Source organism: Aureobasidium melanogenum (assembly GCF_000721775.1).
Source record: "Aureobasidium melanogenum CBS 110374 unplaced genomic scaffold scaffold_26, whole genome shotgun sequence".
Lineage (NCBI taxonomy): Eukaryota > Fungi > Ascomycota > Dothideomycetes > Dothideales > Saccotheciaceae > Aureobasidium > Aureobasidium melanogenum.
The window spans coordinates 238,190-260,769 of record NW_024470078.1 but is presented as its reverse complement, the minus strand read 5'-3'; the positions used below and the strand labels follow the sequence as shown (position 1 = coordinate 260,769).

Below are 22,580 nucleotides of genomic sequence, written 5' to 3'. Positions count from 1 at the left end.
TTATTACTATAATTAGTATAGATAAGTAGTAGTATATAGCTAAGCTCTTTAATAGTCTAAACGTATTAATTAAAGACTAATACTACTAAGTAAGTAGATATACTAGCATAGAACTAGATAATAGACCTTAAGAAGTAGTTAATAGTAGTATATATTTAGATACCCTAATGCTTAAGCTTATAGTACGTATCTATTAACTATATATAGTTTAGCCCTAGTAATAAGGCCTTACTATAATAGTTTTTAATCTTCTTCTATTATTAAAAAAAGCCTTAACTATAGCCTTTATAGTTAAGAGAGTAAGTAATTAAATAAAGTTAATCTCTATTTAAAAAGTATTAGATTCTTTACTAATATATCTATAGTACTACTATATAGAATTAAGTAGTAATTTCTTAAAGAATAAGATAGTATTAAAAGACGTTTTCTATAGTACTTCTATAAAGGCGTCTATAGAGAATAAACTATAATATACCTACTAACTATATAATATTTCTTATATATATAAGTATATAATATACCTTTTCTAAGGTTATTAATATCTTCTTTTCTATACTCTTTAATAAGAGTTTCTTATATGTCTTATATATAAGCTCTTAGCTAAGTTAATCTTAGTAGACTAACTTTTACTTAAATATACTTAATAAGATAGCTATTAATAGGCTTAAAGCTATCTAGCTAGAGGATAGTAGCTATAGTATTATTATTAAACTAATAGTACTAGAATAGCTTCTTAATATAAGTGCTAATAGTAGTATAATCTATATAAGTTTAGGTAGATATCTTTTACTAGTAAAGCCTTAGCTAAAGTACTTACCTCTTAATAAATACCTCTTATTATATAAGTTTCTTAAGTACTTTAATAATAGTTATACCTAATTTTATCTAGCTCTTTATACTATCCTTCTATAGCTTAAGATTAATTACTTTATATAGTATATTATATTAGTAGTAGTAAAGTAGATAGTATTAATAGTAAAGTAGATAGTATTAGTAGTAGTAAGATAGATAGTATTAGTAGTAGTAAGATAGATAGTATTAGTAGTAGTAAGATAGATAGTAGTAGTAGTAGTAAGAGAACAATAATAGTAATAGTAATAGTAAGATAGAAGGAGTAAAGTTAATATATTAGATATATTATAATAAAAGGTAAATAAAGTATATTTCTAAATTTATATAGTACTAACTAGTAAACTAGAAATCGAGAATTTAGTAATATTTAGAAGCTCTAAATTAGCTAAGTTACAAAGCTACAAAGCTATAAAGCTCAGAATTCGAGGGTAGATACGCAGTTGTACGAATAGCCGACGGTCGTTCGTAATCTACATCGTGTTGTGCGACCTCGGAGTTAGGCCGAGGTCTTTGCAACGGTATAGCTAGCTCCGAGCCTCAAGCTCTCCACTGTCGTCATTAATCATACAGAAGAGCTGAGAGCTCGATCTCGTTTGTCTTCACTCTTTTGTTTGTCGCAAACCATTGTTCACTGAGATCTATCCCCCAAAACCACTCCAGCAACCATGGCATCCCAAGTTTTCCAAGCCAATCGTACGGCTCTTATCACAGGCGGCGCTTCTGGCGTGGGCTTTGCTTTCGCTCAGCTATGTCAGAAGATTGGCATGAATGTTGCTATAGTGGACAAGTCTCACGAGAGCCTCGAGAAGGCAAAGGAAGTCCTATCAAGCAGCGCCAAAACTGGACAAAAGACCGAAGTCTACGATATGGTATGCTTAGACATAGATCTTGCAAGCTCGCGAGACATGCACAGAGCAGAGGTACTGACTACAAGACTGCCTTAGGACGTCTCTGAACTCGCACAATGGCGCAACCTCAAATCCGAAGTCGAAGCCAAATTCGGCAACGTCGATCTCTTGATGCTAAATGCCGGCGCATCCTTCAAACCAACCCAAGGCTTTGGCAACCTAAGCGCATGGCTAGACCCCTCCTACCACCACAAAACCTACGACACAAACGTGTTTGGAGTGCTCAATGGCATTGCTGCATTCCTCCCTTTGCTCCAGAATAAGAACACGCCTTCGTCGATTGTGATTACTGGAAGCAAGCAAGGCATCACCAACCCACCTGGTGGAAACAACCCGGCGTACAATGCGAGCAAGGCGACGCTGAAGCATCTTGCTGAGCATTTATGTCATGATTTGCGCAATGAGAGTCCGTTGGTTACGACGCATTTGCTTATTCCTGGGTGGACGTACACAGGTCTGAGTGGTAACAAAGGACCTGTGCCTGACGAGGAAGCCAAAGCAAAGAAGCCTGAGGGTGCATGGTTGGGCTCGCAGGTTGTAGAGTACGGTGTCAGAAAGATGATGGAGGGGCAATTCTACATTGTGTGTCCCGACGATGATGTCTCTGAGGAGTTGGACAAGGCGCGCATGGCGTATGCAATGGGGGATGTTTGTGAAGGCAGACCTCCGTTGTCGAGGTGGCACGACGAGTACAAGGACAGCGCTGCTGAGTGGATCAAGGAAGAGGCGGAGAAGAGAAAGGGAGGACAGTAGAATGTGCGTTTTGGCATTGGCATTGAATTGTAGAAGCTACTAAGTATTCCCATCTCTTTCAACTTGCTTTCCTCGAATAGGCGGTTCTAATCGTGACCTGTCTTTGGTAAATGTCAGCAAGAATGCATCGCAGAGTGTCTGTGGCTGCGAGAAGAATGTGACGAATGTTGGTCATTAGGAACAATTTTTTGGTCTGCACTTATTTTGTTGACTCTTCTTCTTGGAAGGCCATATCAGATCCCTTGCATTAATCATTGCAACAGGCGGAAGGGTGGAGGAGCGTCATAATGAAGACAGAGAGATGCTTACCAGGTGTGTTGCGCTGCTCATCGATCGTAGCAAGAGCGGTGTGGCTGCAATGATCGACGGACGGATGGCAGCGTTGTTGTTGTTGTGGAGAGGAAGAAGACAGCGTTCAGCAGAGGAAATTTTCGAGATAATATCGCCGGAGTTTAACCATTCGTAGTTTCTGCGGACTCGTACTTGTAACTACGTTAGTTATCTTAACTTTGATCCTTCACCACATTCCTTGTAGACCCGCTTGTAGAGAATGCGGGCTACTGCACCACCAGTCACTTTGCTGTTGAGATGGCGTCCATCCACAGCTCGGACATTTGAACCCAATCCGTCCAATGCAAACCAACCTGTCGTTGTGCTGGTTGATGTAGAGCGCGCCTTCGACTCCAAGAAGTTTGCAACTACCCAATGCTCGGGTGATTTCAGATAAACAATCGAGACAGTCTTGTAAAAGATTTCCTGCTCTTCGCCCAGCACGTTTTCAACCTTGAGCGAGACCCCGTGAAGCACATCTTGTGCGTTGCTCATGTCTGGCATCAAATCCTGCTCACCCGAGGGCAATGAGACGCAGAGAATGTAAGGCATTCTGTCCACCATGACTGTCTTCTGTGTAAGTGGCAGCGCGGCGCCACATTCTTTGCACTCTGCGAAGCTGGACTTAGCCTGTGTGATGGGGCCAGATGCGAAGTGAGAATTGAGAAGATCTGCTAGCTTGCGCTTGTGTTTGTTCTTATCCACGAGATGAATACAGTTGATGTTCTGGTCTTGTGGTGTTTGGCGATAGTTTTGAGTGTGACATTTTGTACAAGTCTTCTTCTTTGTCGTGTTGAATGAGATACTTGGTATACCCAGAGCGGCGTGATCCCACAAATCTCCTGGGTTAGCCATGCCCCCTGCCTGAACCAAGCCAGCTGAGATTAGGTGATCAAGCAAAGGCTGTCTGTACTGGTCGACATTGGTCCTGGTCTTTAGAGCTGGCCAGCGAGCTCTGAGGAGCCGCAGGAGCAATGATGTGGCTGTGGGTATTTCAGGGTCGTCGGAAGCATCATATGCCAGGCGTCCAACACCATGCATGCGCATAGCGGTGACGATTGCGTCAAACCAACAAGAATTGTCTCCTTGAGTCAAGCACATCATCTTTTCCGGGCCTTTGATCCGCGCTTCATCTTCGTCTGGAGAAGAACACAAAACGAGGTCGTGGATGGCGATGCGCGGATAATAGGTAAGATTGCCATAGTTCGGATCTTCATGCAACTTGAGGGTGTTGACGGGTAAATCGACCACTCGGGAGCTTGGTGCAGCGGCATCGTCGGAAGGATCGGAAGCGCGTTGGTGCCGCTCCTGAAAAAGCCATGTGACGTAGTAAAGCTGTTGACAAGGTTAAAAGTCTTGTATATTTAGTCAGGTTTGAGATAACCTACTGGCATGTTGTTTTTGTGTCACCTTGAAGGCCAAGATCACCAAACATCTGATGAAATCTCTAAGATGCCGCATGAAAGCGCAAGGCGGCGGCGGAAGTTAGATAACTTAGCGAATTTCCGTCAGCTTGCTTGGCAGCCAACGCCTGTACCATTCTCCTTCACTACCTTGTAACGCGCTTGTAGCACAAAGGCTTTTCAGACGCTTTCACTTTAACTCTGTGTCGATGTAGAAGAACAATTAGAATCATGCAATGAAGGAATAAAAACGGTGCAATTGGTAAGTCTTAACTGACTATAACTGTTTTGCTTTGTTATATCACATCTAAAAAGTGCATGTTAAAAAAAATACAAGACGTTCTCCAGACAAAACTCTCTACCGCTTCCCTCGTCCTGAATTGTATCGCTATAAAAATGTTTGCCATCCATCGCCATAACAATACTTGACAGCCATTGCCAAGCTTCCAAACAGTGAACAAGCCCTGAGCATCAGCTCATTTCTTTCTATCAACGTACTTGTTGACTCGAACATACTTCTTACGAGGACCATTGGAGACATATCCAGGACAGACGCCTCCGTTAGTCTTGCCCGGATGAGGATACTTGGCTCTATAACGCATGCCGCATATACCACAAACGAATTTGCCATTCTGGTGCTGGGAAATTCTGTGCTGATCTCGCAAGGCTCGGCCTTTGTCGGTGTTGAACCACTCTTGACTGCATCTTTCGTCGTCACATGTCACCTGGCGGACGAACTCCTCAGGCACATGGATCTCATCAGCGTATTCGACTTTGCACTCTGTCTTCGCATGGTCGGTGGCCATCCATGCATGTCGATAGCGTAAACCGCAGGCACCGCACGCAAATTTGCCGTCGATGTGCTGTTTCTCATGCTCTGGTATATGCTCAGGGTGATTTGGAGTGCTGTACCCGCAGCGAGGATCAGAGCACTTAGCTACAGATTTTCTGTCGTCAGCTCTCTTGTCGGCACGCTCATGTGACTTCAAATGCATTTCCAGCCCCTTCTCGGTCGTGAGTCCCTGGCCGGGTACTGAGCGGACACACCCTGGCAAAGGGCAGACGTGCGGGCCAGCTTTTCCTTCATGAGCCCTTCTCGCGTAACGAAAACGGGCGTTGTTCGCAAGCTCCAGCTGACGCTTCTCCTCTTCGGTCTGTGGGTTGTCCAATGAATCTTCGATCAGGGCGTCTTCTAAGGGGTCGCTTGTTGGTGTCACAACAACAGTGGGCTTTGTCTTTTTGTTGCCAGTGCGGGAACCTGGTCTCGCGTTCCAGGTATCTTGAAGCGAGCAATGAGAATCCGCTCCAGCCCATGGGATGTCGTCTTCTGGTGGGAACGGCCACCATTGAAGGTTGTTACAGACCTGGTCGTTGTTGGGTTGATGCAGGGCTCCAAAGGCGGCAGCGAGCATTGCCTCCACCTGGTAGAGCCTGGCTGCCAGGTGTTCGTCCGACGGGGAGACACGAACGAACTTCTCGCCCACTGCAAGAGTGTACCATTTCAACTCCAAAGTCTCGGTGGCCTTGTCGGTTGATTGAATAAACATGTGGAAGGGACTGCCCTTCGCCGCTCTGATACAATATGTCAGATCTGTTTCCTTGTTGGTGCTTAGCTTGAACTTACTCTCTCTTGGACTGCTTGTCGTCTAAGTGGCCAGCCTTTCTCGCTTTGAGCCCACCCGCAACCGACCATGCGCAACCAACCTTAGCACAGATAGCTGTGACCTTGCCCGTGAAGTCTGTCTTCTTTGCAACACACAGGTAGACGCCAGGACATGAGGTATCGAGCCATTTGAATAACTTGAGCGATTCTTCTGTTGGTCGGTGGCTAGCTGTCATAACAGAAACAGTCCAGGGCAGCAAGATACTCATTGAGTAATCGGCATCTCTTTCGAAATCGAAGTCACCTTCTTCGTCTATCATGTTGACGACATACTTCGATGACATTCTGGTTTGATGCAACTCCTCGAGCTTTTGGAGCCACAGCTCCCTGAAGCCCTTGCTCGTATCCTGCAGGGCCCTATAGGACCTGATCAGTATGTGCGTATGAACAATGTATGGAACACGTACCCCTCGATGATAGAACTGGTTTCAGAAGAGCTTTCGTCGTCGCTAGGGGCAGAGGTGCCTTGCTTTGACTGCTTGCCCTTTCTCGTGTCAGACTCCAGCTGCTCTGTCGTAGAGCCTGATGAGGAGTCATCCGAGGACTGTTGGTTGGGCTGTGTGCTATCTTGTCTTTTTGTGGTCTTCTTCTTCTTCTTCTTACGCGATCGTCTTCTCTTGGTACTCGACTTGATTGGGGAGGATGCTGATGAGTCTTCAGATGAGATTACTATGGCAGACTGCTCTGGTTGATGTATGGACAGCACTCGGTGACCTGTCTGAGCAGATTGGATTGACTGTGATGATTGCAGATATCCGGTAGTCTTGGGCCGGCTTGACAATTCTGATGGTGGTGCAGGAGGGCCCGCAGGTCTGGGCACCAGAAATTTCTTCATCGTGGACTGCGAGGATGAGGAAGATGATGAAGATACCTGGGTTGGCTGAGAAGCGACGCCGCAGTCTAGACAAACCACAGACAGAGTGCCAATACATGGCAGGTGCAATGAGACGCTCTTTCCAGCAATGATACCTGCTTCATGATCCATGACGAACGAAACCCGAAAGTCACATAGATTCGCTGAGTTCTCCTTCCAAGTCGAACGAGTTCAAAAAAGCCTATTGTTCAGCCCATCCTCAGTTTTAACAATAGCTCGATGAACATGGCATCGGCAAACTGACCAAGAGTTGCACATCTTTCAATACTTAGCTGGACGAGGTCAAGTTCCTGAGTGTGATTTGCAGCCTGTCAGGGGGACAGATAAGTGCAAAAGCCTGCCAGACAAGAATACATGGCACGAGGAATAGGATTAGCAAGGACAAAATCAGATTTGTATTGAGGCAACAGGAAGTGATGATACCATGACCATCTACTATCGAAGAATGTCCCTCTTCCGTCTCCCCTACTCAAAGATGTCCTTCTTGGGCTTCCAACCACCCTTCATGGCGGCGTCCTTGATCTGATCGGGAGTAGGAACAGGGGCAGCGGGGACGGGTTTCTTGAGTTTCTCTTGGATGGCTTCGGCAGCGTTCAAGTTGTCTTGGATACCCTTGGAGACGGCGTTCAGAGCCTGTTCGACACGCTGAGCTTGCTGGGTGAGATGGGCAAGGCCCTCGAGGGTGTCCTTGTTGGCCAACTTCAACTTGTTCACGACGTTGTCCATCTGTTTGAAGTCGGACTTCATTTTCGACAGGTCGCAAACAGCAGCGCCGGTGCCGGTGATGTAACCAGTTGTGTAGGTCTTGGTGGTTGTGGGGGTGCTAGTGGTTGTGAGGGGACCGGTAGCGCCGAGGCCAGGGGGCTCCACAAAGTTGCGGGTAGGAGCGGGAGAACCAAAGTTCGGAGTGGGGATGGGACTGGCGATCGCTGTGGCACGGTTAGTGGATGCGATCTCTGTCTGGCGCATGCGACATACCCTCCTGCTTAAGCATTTGCTCAACCCTGGCCTTGCCGTCAGGGGTGTCGAGGTACTTCTGGACGAAGTCGGGGATCTGATAACGTGTCAGCCTTTGCGCTCTAGAGAGGCAATCGAGCGCTACTAACGATAAGGTCTTCGTTGCCCATTTTGTCTGTGGAGCTTGTGGATGTGGAGTCTCGGTGCGAAGTCCGGCTGCGCGCGCAATGTTGATTCTCTGTTGAGTGCGCGCGGCTAAAGTCTTGGCAGCTGCCAAGGCTGACGCGGAAGTTACACAACCTAGCTAGGCAGGAAGCATTTGCCAGAATTATCACACATCAGCGACAATGTCTTCTGACTCGGAGAAGGTGCGCGAGTGGCTACGCGCCAGACTCAATGAGGGAGTGCATGCTACTGCAATCTTGAAGAAACTTGAAGAAGGTAAACACATCATCTCGGCGTATCTCTGGCGCTTGACTAATAATGTTTGTTTCAGCTGCACAGAGCCCCGCAAAACCCTCTTCCGACACGGCACAGGTCCCTTCGGCAAAAGCTTCTTCGTCTCAGGAGGAATTTCGTCTCTTCGGCCAAAGGTTAGACCCTCGTATCGATCCGATCGGCGCCATCATCTTCAACGTTGTGTCCGAATCTTCGGCGAGAAGACGACTTGCTCGCAGTGTGGCCAGCGACTTACAAAGCCACAGTGGCATCTCTGCTCCCGGCGAACAGAACAGCGAAGTCAAGCCTCCACAGACCGTCAGACGCCGTGTTGCTCAGACCTTTCCCCGCAACACCAAGACACCCCTCTCGGCCAGACTCGGAGGTAAGAAAAGACAGGGCGCAGGTCAGATATAACCGGTACTGACAATATGAACAGGCGGCGATGCCCAGTCCCAGCTCCAGAACCAGCAGACTATCTCCACGCCCGTAATTGAAGACGACGATGACGACGACAACGACGATGATGATGATTACGTCGAGATCCTCAACGAAACCCCCAGTCTCCGCCGCTCTAAGCGTTCGCGCGTCTCTACGGAAGAGCAGGTAGGAGCCAAAAAGAAGCAGAAGAGAAAGAGTGCATAGAAGGCACACCAACAATCGTCAGAAAGATTCCGTGCTTGAACAATTAGAACCGGTGCTCTCATGGATAATATACTTGATGTGTCTAGCAAAAAGATGCAGCCCAATTGAGCCTTTGCCCGTTACTCCTTGTCCCCTTGTACGCTCAACCCCTTGGTGTGTACGTTTCTCTGAGTGCAGTTGGCGTGATCATTCAATGAAGTCCAACTGAGGAGAGCTCGTGGTTGTCTTCTCTTTTCCTCCTTCCATATTTGACCTCTCGACTTGTTCACCCCCTTCGAGCGTGTTTCTCTGATTGGTGAGCAAAGCTAGACTGCCAGGCTCCTCACACTGTCCAGCGCGAGCCAGCAAGTACGACATTGTTTTCTGTGTCCGCAATCTCTTCTCGATAGTCATGCCCTGAAGGCACTGTGCTGGGAGATTCTTGATAGCTCCAGGCTTTCTGATGAACTGGAAGAAGTTCTCATCAAGACGCTCGCAAATCACGCGAAGGATTGGCACGAGTTCGGCTAGCCTCGAGAGATACGGCCACAGCGTCGATGCTGGTACGTTACCAAGACTTTGCAAGATCAGTCGCTGCTTTTTCGAGAGGAAGGAAGATAGTATACTTACGGTTGCCTCCAAGGAGCATTAGCCAACAAAGGCACAACACCCCAACCAAAAAGTCGAATAAACATAGCCATGTTGAATGCATAGGTACGCTCCTTTTGCAGTTTTGCCTTTTCCCGTTTCTCTTCATCTTTGGTCATCTCTTCTGGATGCATGGACTTCATCACCTGCTTCATCACAAAGTTCGATCTTGCTTGCTCAGATGTCTCAAGCTTTGGTTTGTGCTCCCTTTCTTCCCACAACTGCCCTAGTTGTGTTGATTTGTTGTGGGTTTCTTGCTCCAAGCTGACAAAGGCATCTGCCAGGTGCTTGTATTCAAGGATCGCTTCGGAAACGTGGACAGAATTGTCCTTTGAGAGCAGCCAGATACGCTTGAAGCGCTGCTCAAGTTCACGAACAGGCGATTGAGTATTGATGATGGAGAAGTCCGCGTCAATACAATACATGCCAAAGTTCTTTGTAATAGACATGGCCATATCGAGGGTGCTGTTGATGCCGGCTGGGCCCCAGATGTGATCCAGTATGCTTGTCAGTTGAGAAGGCCATGTTGGGGGGCTGTTGGTTTTCGGATTGTCGGGGACCTTCGAGATAATATCTTGCCAGATAGTTCTCCAGTCACTGCCTTGACGGGAAGGACTTAGTGGGATAAGAAGTGGAAGCTGCTTTCGGACGGGAGTTGGAGAAGTGACAGTTGTTGTGGCTGGAGGTAGAGTTGGAGAAGTAATAGTTGTGGTTGGAGGCGGAGTCTGAGGAACGGTGGTTAAGCCATTTGGGGTCGCATACATAGTATGCTCCGGTGTAACAAGGTTGGAAGACTTGACCTTTTTGGCCTTGGGAGTATCGACGTGAGGTTTCTTTCGCTTTGCTGACGTTGCTTGAGAAAGAGGTATCTTAGAAGCTTCCCAAAGTAGTTCTGGGACCTTTTGACTAAGAGCTCCCTTCTTTGACTTATGCATCGATGCCACATTGGTCATGATTCCGGCAATGTGTGCAATGATGTATTGGCAACGCTTGGATATCTGCTCGACATCCTCGGGTCTTAAGGCAAAAGCCAAACCAGTAGCCCAGTACTGTTGCAAGTCAGCAATGTGAGCACCCTTAGTTGATGGTTGTCGGACTTCTTCAGGTAACCAATCTTGGGTGACATCGATGTCTTGAAGAGTTAGAGGAGTTGGAGGAGTTTCGTTGCTTTTGCCCGCCATATCGGATACCAAATGGATGAGATGAGGCCGTGATGCAGGTTAACAGAAGATCTTTGGAGGTAGTATCAGTTTGGGACAATAGCAGAAGTACAATACCGACAATAATGATAATTCATCCGACATCAATAGAACGAACACGCTTGAACGCAATTGAATGAAACAACAATAGGGGCTCGATAGGCAGCGAAAAAGGCAAGAAGACCTGAAATATGCATTATGGTGGCAGTAAGGTGCGGATGTTAGCTAAGTTATCTTGCTTCTTCCTAGCCACTTCACTGCATCTCAGGAAGGCTCTGGAACTCGCTTGACAGCAAGGTCACCAGAGACGACCTGTTCACCTCCTTGTTGGTGAGGATGTCATACTTGAGGTTGCGTGGCATAGTCACACCGTTGCCGTTGGTTAGATGCGACCACACGTTCTCCTCAGCAAGCTTGCAGACCTGACGGAGAGAAGGGCTGACTTTGGCGGCGTGTTCGAGGATGCCAGGGACTCTCTCGTTCCAAGCCTCGTAGGCTCTTTTGCAAGATTAGTTCATGTATACAGGCAGTTATTAGAGAGGGTGCTTACAGCTTTTTCCAATCAACTCCAACAAGGAGAGCAAAAACACCAGTGCCGAAGGCGCGCTGCAACCAAAAGAGAACCTCGCCGATACGAAGTGATTTCTCAACGATCGCATTAGATGTGTCGGAGGCTCCGTACATGTGCTCGATGGCGTTGTTGACCAAGAAAGCCCGGAAAGAAGCCAGCGAATCTTTTCTTCCAAGGGAAGACGTGTATGCAGCCTCGTAAAGAGGATACAGCAACTCGTCCTTGTTGTGCAGTGCCTCAATCTGCGTAGCAAGGAGGTGGGCGGTATTGTGGTGCTCGCTGAGCAACTGAGCCTTAGCGAAAGTTGTGTTCACATCTGCGATAAGGAGATGTTGAATTGCGTGACCCAGAACTTGGTGGGGAGAGCTGATCTTGTTGTTATTGTGATCGCGACCACGTAAGATGGTCGAGACCACATCCTGCGACTCGCGTAGAGATCTGGCCAAAGCAGAGGCGTTTTGGACGCCATCCAAGGAGAATGCGGTGATTAAGATGCGCTGTAGGGCTTCCGAGGCTTTTGTACATGGATCGTCTCCCATCGATCTCATGTAAATAGCGACCTTGGTAGGCCAGTCTGAGTCGAGGCCAGAGGGGATGACGCTGAAGACCTTGGTCTTCTCAAGGAGACATTTGTTTTTGCCTCTCTCCTTCTGTGCTGCTGGGGCATCGACGGGCTTGACAGCTTTGTCTTTGTTGGCGTCTCCGTCGTTGGTCTTGTCCTTGTCGGTCTTGTCCTTGTCGGTCTTGTCCTTGTCGCTGCCGCCGCCATCTAGCTCGGCTTCGGCTAGGAGCAGCACGTCATCTTCGTCCAGGGTGTCCTCACCTTTCTTGCTTGTTTTCTGGCGCTTTGATCTGCGAGGGCCGTCAGGGGCGGAGGCTTGTCCTGCCTCAGTCTTGTCGAGTGCCTTGCGTAGGTGAGCGAGAAGCGGGGTAGTCTGCATGACTTGTGCATCGACTAGCGAGTCTCCAACGTTGATTACACCGCCGACAAACCAACGCCATCGAGCTTCGACCTCTTGTGGGGTTGGAACCGTTCCGTCTTGGTTTGAGGCGCAGACATTGAACATGTCGCCGAGGTACTTCTGCACGCAGGTCAGAAACAATAATCTACGAGGCAGAGACGGGAGACTTACCGTGCCGTCAAAATCAGAGTTGTCCATCTTCGACTCCAGTTGATGAGATGTTCTTGTTTTCTTTGGTCTCAGGATGGTGTGGCGCAGAAGAAGCTCGATAATCTATGTAAAAAGCGACGCTGCGACATGCGGAAGTTTGAGTGATCCGGACGCCAAGACCACAACACAACACCCACCCTCGCTCGCTCGCAACCAAACTAGCACCCTATTCTCTCGCTACCGACCATCGACATGCCACTGCCTGTCATGTATCGCTATCCGCTACTCACTCTTAGCAAGATCAGCAGGTCTTTCTCCATACCTCGCAGTGCCGATCCGTCTTTCCGGTCCGAGGCTCAAACCTTAACCTTCACCGCCACGGTTTATGGAAGCATAGACGATCTCAGCCACATTCAGGCTTTCCCTGGGACCCTGTCCATGGAAGAGGTCGAAGCTGAGCTTGTGGAGAAACGGCACAGTATCTTATCTTGTCCCACACAGGGTATTGCCACATGCGCTGTCGACTCTGTCCTTGCCGTTGCTCGGTATCTTGGTATTGCACGCAATGCTATCGATGTCGCATTTTGTCGCTCTTCAATTCCATATCCCGCCAGCATCATGCTCCAATTTCTCGATCAATCATGGACTGGCATTGGAACGCAACTTCTCAATACCAAACGCGACGCACTACAGGTAGCTATCCTGAGTCATATGCACAGCATTGGAGAGTACTCTTCTAATGGTTACCTTGATCCACGGTTGGTTTGGCAAATGTTTAACGGCATACCCTCAACTTCGTTCACCTTGGTCCAACACCGAACATGCATGATTTGCCTCACCCACACAGACCCGATGCAAGAGAGCTTGTCTCTGATCCACATACCCAACCGCTTCATTTCCTCCGCCGCTTACGCTCGAATCACATCGCCCCCTCGATCGACCATCATCCGAGATCTTGTACAGCTACGTCTATCGTCAGATGCTGTTACCGTCGCCGCCCCTTGTCCCCAATGTCATCACAACGATACACAAGAGGAGGTATACATCGCAGACAGACTGCCTGAGGTTCTAGCTGTGGGGATCGAGAACACCAGTGATGGGTGCCTTTCCTATGCTGCAGACATAGATATAGACTATCGTCATCTCGATCAACCAAAGTCTGCACCTCCAAATCGGGCGCGTTATCAACTTGCCGCGTTGCTCCATATTTCTGGTGACGGAGATCTTGCGCACATTACCGCTTCTATCCGTGTTGCTAGCAAGGGCTGGATCCGGTACGACGGCAATAAGTCGCCTCCTATCAGTGTTTTCGGTCAAAACGACGCATACCTTAACTCAGCACCCCAGTGTGTGATGGCTTTGTACAAGTCAAGGCTAGATTCAATATGAGAGACTTGTGTTGGGGTTCCTTCTCAGAGCGACACTTTTTGGTGTACAGGACAGGCAGTAGGCAGAGAATACATTGGTGGCTTTACATATCCGGTTCTACTCGTGTTGACGTATAAGAGTCGAAAACTCCTTTGAGTAAATAAACATGGTGTCCGCATTTGACTCTTCTCTTGGAAGGCCAATCTGGATCCCTTGCAATCATCATTGGAGCGTGGGGGGTGGGAGATGGAAGGTTGTCTTACCAAGTGTGTCTCGCCCGTCGTCCGTCGTAGCAACAGCGATTTGGTTGCGGTGTTTGACGGACGACGGTGTGGTTGTGAGAAAAGGAAAGAGCTTCGGCGCAAAGAAGAGAATATCTTGGATTTATATTGCCGGAGTTTAACCAGAGACATCTTTCTTTCGTGGCACTTAACCCTTTCATTCTCACCTGCTGCTCTGCCGAAAAGACTTAGAAGAAATCCATCTATGGCCTCGTCTGGGACTCAAATACTCGATCAACCCAGCTGGATGCACGATATCTGTGGTATAAGCTGGTGATCCGGCGCTGCAAAGTACCTGGCCGATGCAGAAGCCGACTCGGGAAAGCATTTTGCCGAGCAGTTGCATGGCAGGCTATGAACTCCACTAACCCCCTCTGAGGCTCTGGTAATGTCTGTAGCATGTAGACTAACATCTCTGTTTTCCAATTTACTGCTCTCATTTCTTACAAACAAAATCAATCGCGATCCATACCTCCTCAAGCCAGATTCAAAACATCGCCAGTACCATTGAGCAATCACAACAATGTCTATCCTCATCATCAACGGACCTAATCTCAACCTTCTCGGTACCCGGGAGCCTGCAATCTATGGCCACGAAACTCTCTCAGACGTCGAGAACACAGCAAAATCCCTGGCCTCATCACACGGCCTCTCACTAGAAACTTTCCAATCCAACCACGAAGGCGCCATCATCGACCGCATCCACGAAGCAGCTGGATTTGGACCCCAAGGTGATGGCCAAAGACACATAGATTGGATCATCATTAACCCTGGCGCTCTGACACATACTTCTGTGGGTTTGAGAGATGCATTGAACGGAGTCAGTATTCCATTTGTGGAGTGTCATATTAGTAATGTGCATACGAGGGAGGAGTTTAGACATAAGAGTTTCTTGAGTGACAAGGCTGTTGCTGTTATTGCTGGGTTGGGGACGTTTGGCTATGAGGCTGCGGTGAACTTTGTGGCGAGGAAGATCAAAGCTGGGAAGTAGATGCTTTAAACAGCGGTCGGTGAGTGTGGCAGTTTGTAAAGAATATCATGTTGGAAGGAGCTGATCATATTGCAGTAGTTTTTTTCCGTGGTTTCACTTATGGCTTGCCATCGCTAGCTTTCTCGTCATTATCAAAATGTCTACTTTTCCATCATCAAAAGTACTGAGTGTCCAAGAAGAAGAAAGATATCCAGTCTACCGCTGATGTTGTCGTGTTGATGATCCTGAGCAGGGAGACTTGATTGTTTGACTTCGGCGGACATCGTAGACAAGGAACAGTGAACATCAAGACGAAGCCGACTGTACTCCTGTTTGCTAAAGTGACGTGTATACCTACAGAAATGCACAATACTATCAGCGAATAGGAAAGTGCACCCGAGAGTCGTAATCTCATCGGCTCTCTTTGGCCATGCCTGTGCCTTTGTCATTGATCGTGAATTTTCAAAGTGCACATTCTTACTCTTCGCTACAGTCGGAGCACAGTGGGGGATCAAATAGTTTGCAAATTATGCTTGAGTCTCAGTGCGATGGCTGTGAATGAAAGCGATTGTGATTCTTGCTTAACCTAACGCCTAGATAGAATGATATGTACAAATACGATCTACTTCTTCGTGGTCGTCTTACTCTTTCCGCCTTTATCGTCACTCTTGGTAGAAGTGGTTTTCGCCGAGCTCGCAGATGTGATGAGTGTGCTGCCTGACGTGCTAGCTTTTGTGTCTGAGCTTGTAACAGTCGCCGAAGCCCCTGAGGAAGCACCACCAGAGCCAGTCGCAGAGGCAGAAGCTCCGCTTGAACTACCACTACCACCTGAAGAAGCCTTGGTTACAAGCGTAGTCTGCGAACTATGTGTCTTCCAATAGTCCTCAAGTTTCTGCTCAACCTCACCTGCCTTCTTATAAGCATCCAAGTCTTGAAAATCCTTGCACTTTTTGGAAATTGCTTCGCTTTCAAAGTCACCATCGCGGTTGGTAAAGTCTTCGGGTTTGAAACTCTTAGCGCGGTATTTGGGATCCATAGGGTCGATGAAGGTGGTCTTTTCATCGTAGCCGAGATCGGTTAGTGCTGTGACGTTTAAGGCGGCCATCATGTCGTGGTCTTCGTGGATTAGGTTGTGGCAGTGGAACATGTAGAGACCATCCCATCTAGGAAGGAATGTTACAATCATTTCTCTCAAATGCTCTAGATGCGCCGAGTGTGTACTTACGGGCCATAGCGGGCAAGTACTTGGACTTTCTCGTTTTTGTTCAGCCATACGACATCTTTGAGTGCAGTCTGTTCGTATGGAAGAACACCACGAGTGCCACCAGTGCGGCTAACGACTTGAAAGTCGATGAGGTGGATGTGAATTGGCTAAAGATAAAGATCTGAGTTAGCAAAGTCTCAGCAAGAGTTTCAAAGATGTGACGAACATGACTCCAGCCTCCTGCACTGTTTATGAGCTCCCATCGCTCGACAGCACCTCTCTCAGGCTTAGCAATGACGCGATCTTGAACATCCGCCCAGGTGATTCCATTCACACGCCATTCTCCACCACTGCGCTCGAATTCATATGAACGGTCGACGCCCGTCTTAGCAGGCGGGAGTGGTACACTTCGAAGAGTTGCCGGTAAAGGACCGTTGTTAGAGTTATCGCTCACTGAATTGCCGACCATAAAGCGCATAACTCGATCAGTGCCATCAAAGTCGTCATCAGCAGCGACATTGCCTGTGTTCTTGAGTGTGATGTTCTGACCAGCATAGGAGGAGAAGTCAAAGACCACTTCCCATCTCTCGGCCATTGAGATGTCGAGTTGGGTGGTGCTGACAGGACTAGCGAGGAGACCTGCATCTGAACCAATAACCGAGAATGGAATGCGAGTGCCAACCTTCTTGTCTGCTTCGGCGTAAAGTTGGAACGAACGACTAACGGAGGTGTCGAGGAAGCGGAACAGATATTTGCGTGGCTCGACGGCAAGGTAAGGCCAAGGTTGTCCGTTGACCTGAACAACGTCACCGAAGACACTTGTGGTCTCTCCATTAGCCTCGGGGTCCCAGAGTGAACCATCAGCGTTGTATCGTTTTGCTGCAAGAGCAAGGGGAATATCGTAGTTGCCAGAAGGCAAGCCAAAAGAGTTCTTCTGGTCATCTTCCAGGATATAAAATCCAGCTTGCCCATAGTAAGCGTTTTCGGCAGTGTGTCCAACAGCATGGTCGTGATACCAGAGTGTTCTTGCAGCTTGGGCGTTGGGGTAGTAGTAGTCTTTGTATTGTCCGGGCTCGGTTGTGTCTTCTGCCCATCCATCAAAGGGAGCGCGACCTGAGAAGTCGAGTCAGGATATCTCTTGTCATGTCAAAAGGAATAGACTGCTTACTATATGATCCATGCAGGTGGACCGAGTTTGCACGGTCGGCATGATTGATGAAGCGGACAACAGCTTCACGTCCTTGCTTCATCTTGAAAGTCGGTCCAGGAACGGTACCGTTGTAACCAACGTGTCGTGCTTTCTTGCCAGGATAAATCTCTAAATCAACAGGCTTGATTTCGATTTCATAGTAATCAATGTTGTCATATGACCTATTATGTGTTAGAAGGGCAAGCGTATACGGGAGTGAAGTCAGATCTTCGACTGCTTACTTGTAAGGCTGAGCGATAGGCGGAACAGGTAGGGGAAATTCGAAAAAGTTTTTGTAGACTGGACTGAGCCATCCTTTGGCTTCAGCCAATGGGAACAGAGCAAGAAGCAGAAGAGGATGCATGATAGAAGAAATTTGATGTTTGTCAGGAGTGGAGACGAGAGATGATGGTGTTTTTATTGACTAGTTTGTGTGCGGGCAGGCTGTATAAATACCTGAACATACTTAGACGTGACTCACTTAGAGAAGCAGACATTGCTTGGGTATGGCCTATGCTATTACCACGATGGTTTCCAGAATGAGCTATACAGAGTAGAGAAACATTCGGAGTCGCCGCCAGAATCCTTGCTCCTTGTCAGCAGCTGAAGACTAGAACTTCAAAGCAGACACTGTACATGGCGAGACAGCTGCCTGGCGCTTCGTTTGACAAGGTAAAGGCCCTGGAGTTGAGTATTCCATCGAAGGTGCAAGAGCCAGTCCGCAATCCAGTCCCAGAATAGTTACATGCGCGAGGTAAGCAGGTCTGTTTCACAGCTGAACTCAAGGCCAAGGTGAATGTAACGAGACTCTCGACCACGAGGTGCGGGATAGCTGGGAGGCTCCAGATGGCCAAGACTGTGTCCGAGAGACAGAAGACTATCGAAGCATATTCCGACAGCTTACACAACTCGACAAACAACTGATTGGATTCGAGTGGGCTGACGAGTAGCAAGGGCCAGGTTTGTGGTTTGAACTGCATCATCAAGAATACGCAAAGGTACTGTACTGTCTGTAATTGTCCTATCTTGGAAGCGGGTGGTCGAGCGAACACGCCATATGCGGTCTATGTACCACAGCAATAGCTGGATTTGGAAGACTGGCCAACTCTGCTCTGGTAGCTTCAGCGCTGAAGGCGGCAAGGTAGAGGTGCGAGTACATGAGATGCTTTAATTTGTTCCGATGTGGCTGTACTCGCCAAGAGTCAGATTCCACTGACGACCGTCGACAGCACGACCATCTCAACACTGAAGCGAGTCTATTTGCCAATCTCAGTGAGCACCTAGAAACAGCTGATAGAATGCCGTTTACAATCATCAATGCTGTTGTGGTGGTCAGTGGGAGCAGAGCAACGAGGTTTGAACGCGAAAGCAGCCAAGAACTCGAGATCTGTAGGCTTGGCGCTGACCACCGCCGGATCCTTCAACCACAAATCACATCCGCATGCAAGTCTCTCCAAACCTTGCGAATTTGTTCCGTGTTCCATTCGCTCATTTACTCCGTTCATCAATGTAAACATGTCACTATCTGGGCGCCAAGCTTGGAGACTCGGCAGCTGAACGGTGATGCTTGTTATCAGATGCCATGTGTACTCGGCATACGGTCTCGAACCTAGGCCACCACTCAGACGACAGGCCCGAGCCGTGCGCCAACTGCCCTACCGTGAATAGATGTTCCGTATCGATAAAAACTCGATCGCTTGACTTCAGGAAACCCACGACGTAGTGGCGAACGAGGCTTCGGAATCGCCTACATTCACTATTTCAGCTTCGATGTTACTACCACGAGCAATACGCCACGAAGTTAGACCTGGGGCTTCAACCTGTCTTCCTCGCTTACAGCAGAACTTATGCCAGCAGACTCAGTCATTCTATACTTACACTTGATGGATGGCCTGTCAGCTGGTGAACAAGGTAGGCACACTTCTCGTACCCGTCTTGTCTTGCTCAAATGTTCATCTCCGAGACATCCTTGTCACTGCTGCGGAGTTGTCGCGACCTGATTTGGGTGCGATACTCGAATGAGCACCTTGACTGCATACAGCTATGGTCCGTTCGAGAATGTCTTGTCAGTTCCTCTCTGATGTACCATTATTGGCCATAGGCTTTCACATACTGTGACTGGTAACAACGATGTGGCTATAAAGTGACAGTGCTGTACTGAGTCTATCTGATCCATTGCTCCAACTCACACCCATTTGCAATATGCTTTCTACTGCTCTCAAATTTCTCTCTGTTGCATTGTTGAGCTCTCGCGCAGCAGCTCAAACAATCGAACCGTTTGTCCTCGATGGCAGACTCGATAGTGCTACTGCTAGCGATGGCACTTACAACTCTGGCGGTACCATTTCTGTCAATGGCTATTCTATTACGATCCCGCAAAACCTCCAAATACAATTCCCGGCTGCGTTTGCGCCCTTCGGTGATTTTGCGAGTGCAGGATCCTTTGTTGGCCATGAAGTATCCGTAAGCTCATCTTTTCTCTTCGAAACTCGCAACGAGGATGCTGACAGTGTGGCTCAAGGTGACTGGAAACGTAGTCAATGGCAAAGCAATTGCAGGTCTTGTACAGATCGGGGAATACCTTTTGCAGTTCAGCTCTGGTACGGTCGAGAGTATCGACTCTTCTGCTGGCACCATGAAAATCAAAGGTGGCCCGACCATCAGGATCAACGATCCGAATGGCGTGTACTCCGTGGGCTACACCAAATCTCCTCTCTACACTGCAGACGATGAGAATCCTTCCATCACAGCATTCAGCGGCTTCCCCATGTGTATACCAAGGTCCTCGTCTGATCCTCTGTGTCCATCGAGCAACCGCCCAGCAGGACAAAGCACATTGTAAGCCAATGTTAAGTCCTGTCAATGAAATCAATATGCTAACGATATCAAAGCCAAGCACCCGATCCACTGAAAATGGCTCCCTTCCAAGTTGGTGACTACCTCGAATACTCTGGCATAAATGTTGGCGGCACTATTGTCTGCTACACGATTGTTGCTCCAAATGTACAGATCACCACTTCAGGGGCGCCTACATATATCCGTGTTGAGGATGCTATTGTTGGCATTTTCGATGGCACTACCACGTCAGAGTTTGGTGATTCGAGGGTAAGTTCTAGAGTTGGTGCTGATGGGTATACCTCGTACTGACATTGAGTAGTTTATCGGATATACGTCCGACCCAAACGCCGCCATCACAGTCTACGCTATCGATGTCGATCCTTGCACTGGTGAAGAGACAGAGCGAAGCGTTGGCGCTGCTTCGTACAAGAGAGGCGATGTTCGCAACAAGTGGGAATGGAGGGCCGCTACTACCACAACATCGAAATACACTCGCGAATACGTCCTCCGCCTGTCTACAGGCGAGAAGCTTACAAACAACAAGATCAACGCCGGCCGTTATGTCCAACCCGTTCTGGAGTTCCTCTTCCCAGAAGCAAATGTTCCCGGCATTGTTCCTCCTGTGAATGATTTCAGCAACTTTCCCTTTCTTGCACAGGGTCTGGGATACGACAATCAAGGCAATCTTTGGGGTCAACTCAATCCTTGGCCGGGTGCCAGTGCTCCTGCTACAAAAAGCTGTGCTCCATACTCTCCTCCTGCTTCTACTTCTTCGACTGCCGGATCTGCTTCGTCTGCTGCTGCTTCCAGTACTGCATCAGGATCGAGTGATTCTTCTGCTTCCGCTACATCGACTCCAAGTAGCTCTAGCTCGGCTGCAGCAAGCACACCCACGGTGGCTGTCGGAGGCACCCAGACAAGTCGTCCTGGTGTTGTAGTCAAGCTTGGCTTCAACGTCACCAACCAGGCCGAATTTGGTACCAACGATCTCACATACAGCTGGACTCAAGTTAGTGGACCCAGTGTCACGCTATCCAGCAACACTGCTGCAAGTCCATCTCTCACTGCTCCATCCGGCACTGCGAAAGCCACTTACATCTTCAACATCAAAGCGAGCAGTGCTGCAGCAGGCACAAGTGGAAACGCCAACGTCACCATTGTCAGCGATCCTGCTGTCAAGGATATCGTAACGATCGACAGCTACACATACAACTCTTCGGGAGGCGGGCAGGTCACAGTCACTGCCAGCACAAACATTGTCGGCTATAATGCGAATCTGAAGTTGTATCTGACGAACGCGGCGACTGGGACAGCTACTACAATGACATATCTTGGGAATGGCAAGTACAGTATTAGTCTGACCAAGACTAAGAAGCCAGCAAATGGTATTACTGTCGCGAGTGATGGAGGTGGTAGCAAGAGCACAACACAAGTAACAGCGTAATGGAGTCTACGGGATTGTGCTGGCATATTTCGATATACCTTGTACAGTTATGCTTATGCAAGTCAATCTGCACAATAATTCACATAAGCGAGCACAGCCACGGATCCTGCAGGGTCCAGACTTCCAGCCCAGTGTTTCAGGTTGTTGATGGACCCCGCCATAAACTCCCCAAAATAGTGACAGGAAGCTTGCCAGCGTCAAGCTCACCGACCTCTTGGTATTTGGTCACGTCATGCGATACACTGACCAACCTGCTTTGACGCTGATGATCATGAGTACAAAAGGGAGGACAGCTGTCGGCTAGCTCGATTCCACAATCCACTTCCTCTCCTTGCAACATTGAATTGAATTACAAGAACCAAAAACCTCCTTTGAAGAACATACTCAACATGTCTGACTACAACAACCGTGACTACGACGAGAACGCTGCCCGTTTCGCTGGCGAGACTGTAGGCAGAGCAGGTTCGTCGCCCCCTCTTTTCCTCTTGCCTTCACCCCCATTTCAAGACCACCACTAACTAACCACAGAGGGCACTTACGATCGCGCCGATCAAGCTTGGGACCGCGAAGAATCCCGCATCGGCGACTCCTTCCGCCGCGACGAACAAGCCGTCGAAAACGCCCCCGAAAACCTTGCTCGCTACGCCGAACAAGGCTTCAACAACACCGTCTCCAGCGTCGAGAACATCCCCTCAGATATCGGAGCCGGTCTGCGTGGAGCAGCAAACTGGATTGGCGAGAAGATTGGAGGTGCGGAGAATGAGGGTAGACGTGCTGAGCAGGATGTGCAAAACAAGTACAATGATGCCGAGCAGGATGTGGATCGTTTTGGCCAGGGAGTCAAGAATAGGTATGATGATGCTGAGCAGGATGTGGATCGCTTCAATCAGGGTATGCAGAATTCGTATGATCAGGGTGAGCAGCAGGGAAGACGTGATGGCTGGTAGAGGCTTG

The 22,580-nt window shown here is 48.4% G+C and overlaps 10 protein-coding genes across 10 annotated transcripts; 6 read left to right on the top strand and 4 right to left on the bottom strand.

Annotated features, from left to right (window-relative positions):
- Positions 1–1,517: 1,517 nt before the first annotated feature.
- On the top strand, positions 1,518–2,513 carry M437DRAFT_57459 (short chain dehydrogenase/reductase; the record flags this gene model as incomplete). Its single annotated transcript, XM_041023233.1, has 2 exons — positions 1,518–1,709; positions 1,797–2,513. The coding sequence occupies 2 exons, from the start codon at positions 1,518–1,520 to the stop codon at positions 2,511–2,513; spliced, it is 909 nt and encodes a 302-aa protein (XP_040876274.1).
- A 498-nt stretch (positions 2,514–3,011) lies between these two features.
- M437DRAFT_69279 (uncharacterized protein) lies at positions 3,012–6,894 on the bottom strand (the record flags this gene model as incomplete). Its single annotated transcript, XM_041025255.1, has 6 exons — positions 3,012–4,178; positions 4,525–4,537; positions 4,745–5,818; positions 5,871–6,266; positions 6,317–6,809; positions 6,879–6,894. 6 exons carry the CDS (start codon positions 6,892–6,894, stop codon positions 3,012–3,014), a joined length of 3,159 nt encoding a protein of 1,052 aa, XP_040876273.1.
- Positions 6,895–7,248: 354 nt separating this feature from the next.
- On the bottom strand, positions 7,249–7,910 carry M437DRAFT_87862 (uncharacterized protein; the record flags this gene model as incomplete). Its single annotated transcript, XM_041028724.1, has 3 exons — positions 7,249–7,712; positions 7,762–7,837; positions 7,890–7,910. The coding sequence occupies 3 exons, from the start codon at positions 7,908–7,910 to the stop codon at positions 7,249–7,251; spliced, it is 561 nt and encodes a 186-aa protein (XP_040876272.1).
- A 177-nt stretch (positions 7,911–8,087) lies between these two features.
- Positions 8,088–8,823, top strand: M437DRAFT_87861 (uncharacterized protein; the record flags this gene model as incomplete). Its single annotated transcript, XM_041028723.1, has 3 exons — positions 8,088–8,181; positions 8,237–8,563; positions 8,618–8,823. The coding sequence occupies 3 exons, from the start codon at positions 8,088–8,090 to the stop codon at positions 8,821–8,823; spliced, it is 627 nt and encodes a 208-aa protein (XP_040876271.1).
- Positions 8,824–9,009: 186 nt separating this feature from the next.
- M437DRAFT_69277 (uncharacterized protein) lies at positions 9,010–12,380 on the bottom strand (the record flags this gene model as incomplete). The annotated part of the gene is made up of 5 exons (XM_041025254.1): positions 9,010–9,379; positions 9,433–10,499; positions 10,970–11,147; positions 11,200–12,302; positions 12,354–12,380. 5 exons carry the CDS (start codon positions 12,378–12,380, stop codon positions 9,010–9,012), a joined length of 2,745 nt encoding a protein of 914 aa, XP_040876270.1.
- A 204-nt stretch (positions 12,381–12,584) lies between these two features.
- M437DRAFT_87858 (uncharacterized protein) lies at positions 12,585–13,721 on the top strand (the record flags this gene model as incomplete). Its single annotated transcript, XM_041028722.1, has 1 exon — positions 12,585–13,721. One exon carries the CDS (start codon positions 12,585–12,587, stop codon positions 13,719–13,721), a length of 1,137 nt encoding a protein of 378 aa, XP_040876269.1.
- A 783-nt stretch (positions 13,722–14,504) lies between these two features.
- M437DRAFT_69275 (catabolic 3-dehydroquinase 2) lies at positions 14,505–14,972 on the top strand (the record flags this gene model as incomplete). The annotated part of the gene is made up of 1 exon (XM_041025253.1): positions 14,505–14,972. The coding sequence occupies one exon, from the start codon at positions 14,505–14,507 to the stop codon at positions 14,970–14,972; it is 468 nt and encodes a 155-aa protein (XP_040876268.1).
- Positions 14,973–15,573: 601 nt separating this feature from the next.
- M437DRAFT_87856 (oxidase cueO precursor) lies at positions 15,574–17,708 on the bottom strand (the record flags this gene model as incomplete). Its single annotated transcript, XM_041028721.1, has 5 exons — positions 15,574–16,114; positions 16,177–16,322; positions 16,382–17,268; positions 17,324–17,526; positions 17,587–17,708. 5 exons carry the CDS (start codon positions 17,706–17,708, stop codon positions 15,574–15,576), a joined length of 1,899 nt encoding a protein of 632 aa, XP_040876267.1.
- A 1,838-nt stretch (positions 17,709–19,546) lies between these two features.
- On the top strand, positions 19,547–21,626 carry M437DRAFT_57634 (uncharacterized protein; the record flags this gene model as incomplete). Its single annotated transcript, XM_041023254.1, has 5 exons — positions 19,547–19,807; positions 19,866–20,182; positions 20,236–20,449; positions 20,502–20,974; positions 21,302–21,626. 5 exons carry the CDS (start codon positions 19,547–19,549, stop codon positions 21,624–21,626), a joined length of 1,590 nt encoding a protein of 529 aa, XP_040876266.1.
- A 389-nt stretch (positions 21,627–22,015) lies between these two features.
- On the top strand, positions 22,016–22,573 carry M437DRAFT_57415 (uncharacterized protein; the record flags this gene model as incomplete). The annotated part of the gene is made up of 2 exons (XM_041023224.1): positions 22,016–22,088; positions 22,155–22,573. The coding sequence occupies 2 exons, from the start codon at positions 22,016–22,018 to the stop codon at positions 22,571–22,573; spliced, it is 492 nt and encodes a 163-aa protein (XP_040876265.1).
- Between the last annotated feature and the right edge of the window lie 7 nt (positions 22,574–22,580).